This window comes from Chrysochloris asiatica, unplaced genomic scaffold (assembly GCF_000296735.1).
Source record: "Chrysochloris asiatica unplaced genomic scaffold, ChrAsi1.0 scaffold00098, whole genome shotgun sequence".
In the NCBI taxonomy this organism is placed as follows: Eukaryota; Metazoa; Chordata; class Mammalia; order Afrosoricida; family Chrysochloridae; genus Chrysochloris; species Chrysochloris asiatica.
In genome coordinates this window covers 7,343,050-7,355,983 of record NW_006408616.1, presented here as the reverse complement: position 1 = coordinate 7,355,983, position 12,934 = coordinate 7,343,050, and the positions used below count along the sequence as shown (strand labels likewise).

General features: G+C 37.5%; 1 protein-coding gene across 1 annotated transcript in view; it reads left to right on the top strand.

Moving 5' to 3' along the window:
• ITPR2 (inositol 1,4,5-trisphosphate receptor, type 2) overlaps positions 1–12,934 on the top strand; it is a 707,773-nt gene that overhangs the window by 610,710 nt on the left and 84,129 nt on the right. Inside the window, exons 48-50 of the mRNA XM_006866982.1 lie at positions 1,582–1,746; positions 5,776–5,971; positions 9,288–9,380. Coding sequence (XP_006867044.1) covers positions 1,582–1,746; positions 5,776–5,971; positions 9,288–9,380 — 454 coding nt within the window. The remainder of the gene's footprint in view (positions 1–1,581; positions 1,747–5,775; positions 5,972–9,287; positions 9,381–12,934) is intronic.

Genomic DNA, 12,934 nt, shown 5'->3' with positions numbered 1-12,934 from the left:
GGGATGCCAACCAAGTAGATGACATCAAGTTTATGATAATTGTCTTAGGTTGGGTTCTCTGGAAAAGTAAAACCAGTGAAACTTATATTTATACATATATAAAGAGAAGGTCATGTTAGGAAATATCTCACATAGTTGTAAACATGGGAAAATCTCAAGTCCTTTGGTCAGATGTCAGACTGGGGACTTCTGAAACTGTAAAATTCCTATAACTAGCTGCAGGACTGATGAATAAACATCAGCAGATCAGACAGCAGGTAGACAAGTTGGGCAGGTAAGATGGCAGGTTGCTGAGGACTCCCAGGATTTGCAGAGGCGATATAGCAGGCTCCTAGCTTAAATTCAAAGAATCAGAGACTGGGTGATAAGCCAGATGCAGGATTTAGACCCAGTAGAAAAAAAACTTTGCACGAGTGTTCAATATGTTGGAAGCAGGTCACACCCAGAGGAAACTTCCTTTGAATTGATTGGCTGTATATAGCAGATCTCATCATGGAATTACTACTTATTATTTGTCAAACCACTGAGAATCCTGGCCAGTCAAGTTGACACAAAGCCTTAACTATCACAATGATGTTGTTCTTTGCAAATCACTGTGTAGATCATTGTTTTTGTCAAAGAATATCAGTATCAATGTTTATATCCCAAAATTAAGGGGCCAAAATAATTTAAAATATAGTTTGAATATAATCTATACAGTTTAGAAAATATATTTACATAGATTATGTTTTAATCTTTGTATATTAACATACATATGTTTTCTATGTACATAAATTCAAAAAGAATTTTTATGGCAAATTTGATTAAAATAATACTCAGTACAGAAAGGAGCTCTGGTAGCGTAGTGGTTACGAATCGGGCTGCGAACCTTAGGGTCAGCGGTTCGAAACTACCAGCCGCTCCGCGGGAGAAAGATGAGGCTTTCTACTCCCGTAAAGATTTACACCCTCGGAAACCCTGTACAGGGTCGCTATGGGTCGGACCCGACTCGATGGCACTTAACAACAACAACAACAACAGAAAGTTCAGGAGGCTTGGGAAATAAAGGAAAGATACCAGAAGTTAGCTAAATGATTTGTTTTGTTATATTTCCAGTGAAATAAAAATATTTAGAATATTTCCTATAATATGGAAAAATAATTAAAAGTAGCAAATTTAGAGATTGACTCATATATATTATCTCCTAAGTGTTTCATATATATTGTGCCATTCAATCCTCCAAAGAATTCTATGAGGTGGAAATTCTTTCGTTCCAATTTTTTCAGAAGAAACAATTGTGATATACACTTGATCTAGGCCACTCAACAGTGAGAGGCAGAGTGGATTTAAATCCATGTTTGTCTTGATTGCAGAGTTGGGTTCTGAATCATTTTCCTCTCTTTTCTTGGAACTTCAAATGATACAACTTTTGCATGTATACGTTTACATGCCTATTTGTGCCAAACAATGTTGCAGAATTACAAAATGATAAATCATGAAGGAAAATCACAACCTTTGTGATACTAGGTTTTGCCAATGCCCTGCTATTTATGTGTGATTCCAAATAAATAAAGCATAAATCTAACCTCTTCCTCTTTTCAGCTTTGCAATAAAATAGTATTTCTGGTGAGTTTTGTTGGAAACCGTGGCACATTCACACGAGGGTACCGAGCAGTCATCCTGGATATGGCCTTTCTCTACCATGTGGTTTATGTCCTGGTTTGCATGCTGGGCCTCTTTGTCCATGAATTCTTCTATAGCTTCCTGGTGAGTACACCTCTAAACAGAGAATCTCTACTGTAAAAACATACAATACTTATCCTTATGCTTTATCTTTTGATTTTTTTTTTTTTTTAAGTGGGGCCTGGCATTTAGGACAAAAGATGTTATTTATAGGATTTCTGAGGGAAAACATGAATTGCTATTATTTTTAGTATTTCTCTGACACATCACGTAAGTGGCGGAATTCTTTATATCCTTTTTGAGAAGCAACCAACCACCCCACCTCTTGACACAACCTGTTTTCGGATTCTGCCGAATCATACTTCAGTTTATACTTAGAGATTCTCCAACAGTGTGGAATTAAAAAAAAAAGGTGTGAGGGGACACTCCTATGAATACTGAAATGATTGCATTTTGTGTATAATGCCATGCATCATGTGTATCTTTAGAACAGTATATTCATAGCACAGAGGCCAGGGGATAACTAACTGACAACTTAAGAAAGAGACAAGAACAGTAATATAAGCCCCTCCTTCAAATGAATTAACACAGTGGCTGCTACAATGGGCAACAATTGTGAAGATGGTGCCAGACCAGGCGGTGTTTAGTACTGTTGTACACAGGGGCACTGAGAATCAGAACTGACTCAGTGTAACCTCACAACAGTGTAATATGCTATTGTTGTTAAATATACCTGTATATACCTTTAATTAACTGGGTTTTTCAGATTTATTTTAGGGTATTTTGTTGATTATTAATTTTCCTTCATACATGTACACATGTTTTATAGCCATAAACTGGTAGAGAAGTCAATACAAATATACAATAATGTTTTGAAACTTAAAGTGCTAGTATCTTACCATCATGACACCATAGGAATAATTTATTCATATTTCCAGCCTATAGTTTAGTGCTGTCGGATAAACACTTGACCACAAGGTTGGTTTGAACTACAAGTTTGGCATTCAAATCCACCAGCTGCTCCTCAGAAACCCTATACAGGGTTGCTATGAGTTAGAACTGACTCGACAGCACTTGATAACAACAAAAATAGTTGACATGCTTTGGAGAATACTAACCAGTAAGATGATTACTGAAAAGAAGTTTCAGAACTAAATATTTTATGTTTACCCAATTTGTTTGGATCTTGAGGGACCAACCCAGTGCCTCCTGGTTCCATGTTACTAAGCACACCCATGTAGGAAGACGGAAGACAGGCTGATTTTCCATTGATCCTCAAACACATAAAATAGTCCCAGTGAAGGGTGGATTTGTCTATTATGCTTTGATACAAACTTATCGTCAAGGCAGTTAAGTTTTATCATTCATCAGTCAAAAGCAGTTTCCCCAAACCCTAAAAATGCTAATTAATTTTTTGCATCCAGAAAGAAGCCAACTCTTTTACCTGCCTATGAAATATAAAGTCCTATCATACCCTACCTTATACCTGATTGTGATATGTAATGCTCTACAACGTTTATGTGCTTAACTCATAAACCTCCCATATATAGAATAAGAAGAAACGGAGTAAGAAGGCTAGTAATATCAAGATCCATTAAATACATAATATGAAAAATATGTGAAGTTATTGGTGAATTCTGTTTTTTAGCCGTTTTTTCTGATCTCTAATCTTTCAGATCTCATAATACTAACGCTAATTTCTTTACATTGGGTTGATTAGGAAAAGGATATAGTCAATTTCTATGTTTAGAGTATTAGAAATTATAATGTTCATAGTATTGAAAATGACATTTAAACTATTTGAAAAATAGTTTTAATAGTTGGCACCATAGGATAAGCGCTTGACCTCAGGTCAGTTTGAACAGCAAGGTCAGTGGTTCAAACTCACAAGCCATTCCTTGGGTACCCAATACAAGATTGCTATGAGTCAGAAGTGGCTCAACAGCACTTCCTAACAACAAAAGCATAGTTGGACATGCCTTCACTTTGTGCTCACAGATGTCAGTCCATGATGTAAAACAATAAAACACACTCTAGATTTTTCTCTCAGGTGTAAACAAAAAAGGCCATTAATCTGTCCAATGTTAACCCATTTTGCCTCCCAAAGACTCGAATTTCATGGGTATTGAATGAGACTCAGAAATGTATATTTTTTTGCTAGCATCCCAGAGATTTCTGAAAACTATACACTTTATCCAGAGCTAACCTAGAGCACACCACCAGACATTATCTTTAAGCCACTAATGAGTTTTAAAGTAAAGGGAAATCTCATTTATGTCAACTAAATGCTGGAATAAGTTAAAGAAACAACACTATCAACATTTGGAAGGTCAATTTGAATTAGTTAAGTCTTGTGTACTGAAGAAAATTGACTTTTTTTCTAAAGGTTCTTGCTCCTTCCAAGAGAAATATCAAAATGATTAAACATCAATTTTTTATCTATTTTTCCTAAGGTGAAGTAAATAAGTTGATATCTGAGCAACAATTATCTGCAAGACTACAGTGAAATTGAAAGTATCCATATAACCCACAGTACTCAGAAAAACAGAACCAAGTGCCTGGTGTTTTTTTCTGAACTGATGAATGACAGGGATACTTGATTGTTGGAGCCAGTTTAGAAATTCTAATTGTTGCCACAAGTAGCAAGAAACAAATTCTGTATATTTTCATTTGTTAAAATATTATTAATAGGATTGTTGTTGTTTTTAAGTGCCATTGAGTCAGTTCTGACTCATAGTGACCCTGTATAGGGTTTGAAAGTTTAAAACCTACTTTGCAGTCCAGTGCAGTAACCCACAGCACCATTATACCTTATTTCTAAGTGAAAATCAATATATTGCTTTTTTGCAAGATTTTGATAATAAGACATGTACTTGCTAATATATACTTTCAGCTTTATGATCTAGCAATAAAACAGTGAAACAATTAAACTTTTCATTATTTTAGTTGATTATGTTCTTAACTAGTACATAGAAGTTTTAATACTAACAATAAAATGGGTAAGTGATACACTATTGTTACTAAGTGCTGTTGAGTTGGTTCTGACTCACAGTGACCCTGTATAGGTTTTCCAAGACTTGAAAAAAACAAAAATTTGAAGGAGCAGAACGACTCCTCTTTCACCCATGGAGCAGCTGGTGGGATTGAACTGCTAACCTTGTAGTTCGCAGTCCATTGCTTATCCTATGGACCCACCGTGCTCCCTGTGTTGTTAAGTGCCATGGAGTCAGTTCCAATTCATAAGGTTTCCAAAGAATGTCTGGTGGGCTTGAACCAGTAACTTTGAGGTTGGCAGTCCAGGGCTTGTCCTACAGCACTGCACCAGGACACTGGTATTCCATTAGAGGAAGTGAGTTAGCAAAATCGTGTATTATTACTTTGCTTATATGTCTGTTTCCAAAATTAGGTACTAAAGTAATAGGGTTTTCCCTCATTGGTGGTAGTGGCTGTGTGCCGTGGAGTCATTAGATACCGCTTGTATAAGGGAAGATGTTTTCATTTCTCAAATATTTTTTTAATTTCATACCTTTTCTATTGCATCAGGATCATAAAATAGTTTTTGTAATTTCCCTTCTAATCCATTGATGAAATAAGCACATAGGCTTTAATGAGACGAGAAAAAAATTAACCTTAAGGAGAGATACATATAAAACAGTACATTTAATGAATTTGCTAACTATTCATCACTCCAGTGGACTTAATTCAGCATTCTCACGTTAACCATTTTACATATTCCAGAAGCAACTTCAATAGGACTAAAATTAGGGAATAAATAGCTAAAATATTTAAGTACAATATTGCAACCTTTTAAAATTCAAATTTGAAGCTATGCTTTTTTTATAATGTCCTACAAAATTGAGATTATAGAATTATGAAACTAACAGATGTATATATGTTTAGATTTATCTTTATAGAAAAATAGTATTAGAGAAAAAGATAAGTATTTCGGTTCATTTTCAAGGCAGTAATCTAGGCAGTTGTTTTGTGTGTGTGTGTGTGTGTGTGTTTGCAGGTCAACTTGAATGGCTTTCTTTGTATTTTGAATTAACTTTATGCTTATTTAACTTTTGTTCTGTTGCATTTTTGTGTTTCTTTTTTCCTTGATTTTTGTAGCTGTTTGATTTGGTGTACAGAGAAGAGACGCTGCTGAATGTCATAAAAAGTGTCACACGGAATGGCCGTTCCATTATTCTAACTGCAGTCCTGGCTCTCATCCTTGTCTACCTGTTTTCCATTATCGGGTTTCTTTTTTTGAAAGATGACTTCACTATGGAAGTGGATAGGCTGAAAACCAGAACTCCTGTTACAGGTATTGCTATTACAACTAAATGAGCTTTCTCTGATGGCTGATAAGACTTGGGAGTAGCTTGTTAACTGAATTATGGACAAAAACTAAACCAGGGAACCATTTCCTTCATTCCTTTGAAAACATGATCGTGTTTACTACAAAGAACTCATGAATGTGAAATACCCGCTGGCTGTGTATGAGCTGTTAGTGTGTGTAGGGAAACATTTGTACTAGGAATTCTATCTGAGTTTGGTCTCAATAAGAAATCTTAGTAATGCTGGCTGTGTTTCAGAAGGCTGTCAACAACTTCAGTACAGGGTTGTTATTAAGAGCCATTGAGTTGGTTCCGACTCATAGCAAGGAGCAGCTGATGGCTTTGAACCACAGACCTTGCAGTAAGCAGTCCAGTGCTTATCCTACAGCACAACACCAGTGCAGAGTTGTTGTTGTTTGTTGTTCAGTGACAGACCTGCGGTAAGCAGCTCAGTGCTTATCTGACAGCACCAGATCAGTACCTGTCATTGTTTGTCCTTAAGTGCCATTGAGTCGGTTCCATCTCATAGGCACCCTTTCCTTCCTTTTCCTTGTCTCTTTATGGCCTGTCTCCCCCTAGAGAACACCAAGCACTGTTATGTTATGCATTTAGAACCATCATTCCACACATGTGTAATCACAGTTTAGCATTATACTCAGATGATTGAAAATGATAAATGCTTTGATTTGGAAACCATCAGATAGTAAGAAATTTAGCAGAGAGGAGGTGCTTGAAGTTTTGTGATTAAGGACCCAATGTGGGGTTGTCACACTTTCTTTATGCTCTTTATTTTTGTTGTTTGAGTGGTTACACACCACCCATTCATATTCACTGTGATTCCTGTGGTGTTTGGCTTATTTGTTCCATTTTAGTTTGTATTTATTTATTTTGCTTTCTAGTGTTTTGTTTGTTTGTTTTTTCCCCTACCTTTTGTTGTTTTCCAAAAAAAACTCCCTTATTATTCTCTTCCCCTCCCCCTGCATTGCTCTATAGAAATAATAGTTCTACATTTTGCTGATAGTTTCTCTTTGATGAACCCATTGCCTATGAGTTGTAGTGAATGAAAACTACAAAATGGCTTTCTCCATAAGCCTTTACATTTAGAAGTAGGATTTAATGCCTGGTGCTTTATATATGATAGTCTTTCTTTCCCTTAACCCACATTTCTTCATTATTAAATTGATACACTATTGTAGTACCTTTAGAATATGAGATAATCAGATGGCATTATTAAATCTAAATATTTAAGGAACAGTATAGAAATGTCATGTCCCTAGACTGAAAATTATTACATTTGAGACTTTCCTGAATTTCATACCACAGTATTAGTCTTTAATCTTAGCAACAGGAAATACTTTCGTTATTGCCTTGCTTGAGCTTCCGTAAATTTTACTGTTCCCAGAGTTTTGCAAGTGTAAATATTTGAAGGAAAACGCATCTATAAATAACACCCAAACTCCACTTTTACTAAATTATCTGTGAGTCATAGACTGTCTACTCTAAAAAAATAACTTTTACTTATTTAGTAGATTTTGGGCAAGATCACATTGAGTTACTCAATACAAGGCCAGTCTAAAGTTGAAGCATCATAGTTTCTGAAGTAAAAATGTATGCAGTAATTGTTGACATATGAATCTTGGAACAAATATTTTTGTGTTATGAGTATAACATTTTCTTTAGAAATTGAAAAGTATCTCCCATTGGTTCAAACCATGGGTTGGATCATTGCCAGCTGTGAGATGCTTGGTTTGAAATTGTTGGCCTGCCATCAGCTCAGGGCTCTTTGCCTTAGGGACTTTGTACTGGTCTTTGTGTCTTTACAGTTTGCATCTGGAATTTCCCATTTCTCTCAACTTCATTTTCCTGTGTGTAAATTCCATGATTTCTTTAGATGGGTTCTTCTCCAAAAAGTTCTCTTGAGTTTTTGCTTAGATATTTCGTTTCTCCCTGCTAGAATTTAGTCATCTCTTTCCTAATGTAGTACAGCAGTCTGAGAGTCCATCACTTTCTCCTTCCAATTAAACAGATATATCTCTCTCTGCCCTCGTATTAGATGTTGGTTCTCCAAGGCCTAACTCCAGACTCAGAGTCAAGCATGGCGCCTCAGTAAATATGTATTAAGTAAAGTAGCGGCTTCCAGAGCATGCTCTGATTCCACTTCTTTCCCTTTATAACCTTGTGACATCCACACCCACCCACCCAAGCCAGTGCTGACAGCAATGCATCCCACCTTCTCCCTCTGGCATGCTCCTGTCAGGATACAGGGACAGATGGAGGTAAAATCTGTGGCCTCCCTTTCCTAGAATGGGTTCCAGCTCTCTCAGCTCCAGCTCTAATGCTGCCAGCAAGTCCAGCCTTGACCCTGACCTTGACCCATCTCCTCAACTCTTTTTCTCATAGTCTAGCTCCCTTTTGTCACTTCAACCCTCATCTCAGTTCACAGAGTCAACAGTCTTGGCAATCTTGGTGTGTGTTTCTCAGAAATGTACTTGAATATAACTTCAGCCCTTTGCATATAAAAATGAGCATACTCTTTATCCCCCAATCTTACAGACTTTTCCTTGATGGCTATGTGTGAAAAACAGATTTGAGGGGAACTTCTTGACTTTGTTATTAATAATAATAATTTTTAAAACCTATAAGACTTTGCTTTATGCTGGTAGGAAGGAAACTATCACTATCTATTTCTTCATTGGTGGCCAAGGAGAAGATAAGTACAGTCTGCCATCACATGGACCCCGGTGATTGTGGAAGAAAAGAAAGGTTCTTAATAGGGATTTGGCCAGAATTCCTAGGTTCCCTGAGACAGTTTATACCATTATTCTCTAGATCCCTCTTACCTTGCTGTTAGATCATCTACCATTGTCTACAGCATCTACCTCAGGCATAGGGACTAGTGGCTCTGCACCCAGGAAATGCCATGGGGGAATATGTGTTCATTGCATCCCAAGTGAGAACCTTGTAGGCATTTGACTTTAAAAACATTGTTACCAATGGTGGTTAAGATCTAAAGTGTTATTAATATCACTCAGCCACTTTAATGGCATAAGAGGCTTTTAGTGGGTTGGCCCATGAACCTGTTCTCTATTTATAAAATTGCTTCAATAGGCAAAATATCTTCAGAGTTCCAAACTAACTTTCTAAAAGACTTTAGAAACATAGCCAGGTGTCAAAATTGGAGTAATAGTGGCATGCCTATATGTGTGTATGTATGCATATATGTGTTCTTCAATAAAATGCCATTTTATTTCTTGTCATTTGCATATGTGTCTGTATATCACATTTTATTTTATATGTTTTCAGGTAGTCATGAAGTTCCTACTATGACGTTAACTTCAATGATGGGAACATGTGAAAAGGAGAATTGCACGCCCACGATACCAAATTCAAATACAGGTCTGTGGAAAGGACTTTCGTACAGCATGAACTTAGTACTTCTGAATTTACAGTCAGTAAATGTTATTACCTCTTAAGAGACTTTCACTAAGAATTTCTGGGTGGGTTGAGATAACAGAATAGGTAGTAAAGAACCAAAAACATTTAAGCTAGAGACAATATTCTCATAGCTGACATTTTGTAACCCTCTCTGTATTTCTTGGAGTCTTAGTGTAGCGCTATAGGATAAGCACAGGACTGCTAAGTGCAAGGTCAGTGGTTTAAACCCTCCAGTTGAAGCCAACTCCACAGAACTTAACAGCATTTATCATTTATATTAATGAGAACTTAGCAAGTTTACCCTGTATTTTGTGCTGCTGAAAATTCTACTACTATAATGCGAATGCATTTCACACTAAGTAAGCCTTTTGTAGTGCTATGCTCTTTAACACAGGGTTGAAAGAAAGCATGAAATAAAACTCAGAAGGCCTGAGTTATCATCCTGGACCTGCCAGAGTCCAAGATTCTGACTAGAATAAATTATGCAAAGTATATGGACATCTTTCAGGTAGCTTTCCTGAAGACAAACAGATGGGTAGATGGTAGATAGATAGATAGAAAATTTACTTTGCCTCAGTAAGCGCATACGAGCCCTTGTGTGGCACTGTAGGATAACCACTATACTGGTAACCTCAAAATTGGCAGTTAAAATCTGGCAGCCTGTCTCAGAAATTCTATACAGGTATCTATGTATCAGAACCAACTCAACAGCTTACAGCAACAAAAAAATGCACATGGAACTATGTGGTAAAGAATTGTTTTTAAACTCTAAATTATTCTCATAAAATGTGATGAGTTTGAAAACAATGGCATATGTGATATTTAATGAGCTTTAGAAGAAATTAACGGTTTCTTTCCAGAAGCGGCAAAGATTTAAGTATTTTAAGATTAAAATACTTGGAGTATTTTAAGATTTGTCTTCTAGAAAATGAGTATATTTAGCTTTATGTGTCTATGGAGGACAAAATTACACTCAGGGAAGAAGAGTTAAACACAATGTAAGGATGGAGCTCCCAGTTTCCATTTGGGAGCACATTATTTATCTGGTCATAACTATATATAGTGCATTCTTTCCTAAATAGTGGCTCCCTTAACATATTGGACTATAGCTTGTGGGGAAAAAATGGATTTTTAACAAAATAAATGTTTCATTTTTTTCACCTAAAAGGAGAATTAAATACATGAGTACATTTCATCCTTGTGTCTGAGTAGCTACCTCTTGCTGGCCCATCTAGACTTACACACAGTAAAACATCTCATTCTTCCCATTACTGTGCTTTGCAGTTTCTACAGTCCTATGGCATGGTCCTACAGATTATGTACCTCTCATTTCTTCAGCACTGCTCACCTGTCATAGCACTTGTTATTGATATGGTTGTTATTGTTCTGAAGTGCCCTCAAGTCAGTTCTGACCCATATCAACCCTAGATAGGGTTTCCGAGGAGCAGCTGGTGAGCTAGAGCCGGCGACATTGCAGTTCAAACGGCTTTGCAGTCTGGCTCATTAACCCACAGCGCTACACCAGGACTCTACTGATATGGTTGTTGTTGTTGTTGTGTGCTGTGGAGTCGGTTCCGACTCATAGCGACCCTACACAGGGTTTCCAAGGCTGTAAATCTTTACGGCAGCAGACCGCCTCATCTTTCTCCCGTGGAGCGCCTCGTAGTTTCGAACTGCTGACCTTGCGGCTCGCAGCCCAATTCGTAACCACTACGCTATAGTGGAGAGCAAAAAAATTAAATCGTGGTGTCGTTTTCTGGATAGCAGAATTTAAAATCATTCACACTCTTCACCTATACTTGCTTGACTGTTGCTAAAATGGCATTCTTCAACAGTATTATTGTTGTGTGTGATCGAGTCAGTTCCAATTCATAGAGACCCTGTATAATGTTTCAGAGGAGCAGCTGGTAGATCTGAACTGACTTGGTGTGGTTAGCAGTCTAGTGCTGATCCTACAGAATTCCACCTCACCAGTAGGACTATCAAACCATAAGTGCCTATCATGTACTCATATATTTGAGAGCTTAGGATTTTAAGTATAAAGCCATGCATCTCTTTCTGTCATATTTCTGCCAACTCATAATCCCAGGCCATTCCCATTTGTCCAGAGAATAGGTTAAATTTTGATCAGATGATCTCTAGGTGTTAAGGTCCCTTCCAGTATAAAGTGGCATGTGACTCAAGACAAGCCTGTAGACTGATCTGTCAAGCAAGATATGTATTCTCTTTCCTCTCATCTAGTTTAATAAATAATAAAACCAGGATCAGCAAACTGTGACCCATGGGGCAAATCTGCCTTACCACTCGATTTAGCTCCCTTGACCTAAGAATAGTTGTAGGCATGTTCTAATGATGGGTAAATAAAAAAGAAAATTAGGCAATGGAGACTTTGGCTCACAAAGTCAAAAATATTTACCACCAGGCTCTTGACAGAAAAAGGTTTACCAGCCTCTGCTGTAGATTTTCATTGAAGATGATACAAATGTTGCATAGGTCAGAATCCTTTGGCATACTAATAGAAATAGGATTCTTCAGCCACATAGAAAACATGGTTTGAAATAAACTATCATTTAGACCATGTTTCTCCATCTTTTCCACAAAAATATCATATGATTTATTATCAAAGTCTCCTTTCCAAAGCCCAATCCTTAATGTCTACCCATCTTGCAATTTGAGATCAGTCTGAACATACACTGGCCTCTCTTGACCCTTACTTCTTCCCACACTATTCCTTTAATGATCCATTTTAGTATCTTATCATGGAGATCAGCAACAAACTCATTTGTCAGCAGCTTGCAGATTGTATCACCATCTCAACTTGGGGGCCTACCTCTTCCCATTCTCTAAGATTTTAAAGATGTCCCAGAAAACTATTTTGAAAACATGGACATACATAGTTTAGTGCCGGGGACTTGCCTCGACATAGTTGTGTTGTTCACGAGTGTTTGGTTCACGAGGAGGGGAGATCCAGCGGCGATAGAGATAGCAAAAGAGACACAGAGACACAAAGAGAGAGACAAAGAGACACTCCGAAACCAGAGTGAATGCTGGACTGGCATCAGGCAGATCCTGCGTTGCAAACATCTCAGCCATGAAGGCCGTAATATCCTGCATAGTAAACATCTTAGCTAAACAGGCAGTATGGTTGCAATGCTGTACTGTGCCCCCTGCATGCTATAACGCACACCTTGCCAGTCGTAATGCACCTGGATTCGTTCTGCACCTTTCTTTTATTTAGGGGAGGTACTTTACACAAAGCTAGGAGGGGACTAAGACAAGATACAGCTGTCAATCTTATTTTTCCAGACATTCAGGCAACTTTACATCATACTTCACAGGTTCAAATCTCACAACGTCAACTTGGTTTCTCAAGCTTAATTAACATACCTTTTAGCACCTAGCCTCAAATGGAGAGAGGAAAGGGAGGATTGGGAGGATTCCCATGTGTCAGCTGCCCAGCCCAGGTTCTTCAGGAAAAGAGGCGCCTGGGTGAATAGGCAGCACCTGGAAACACT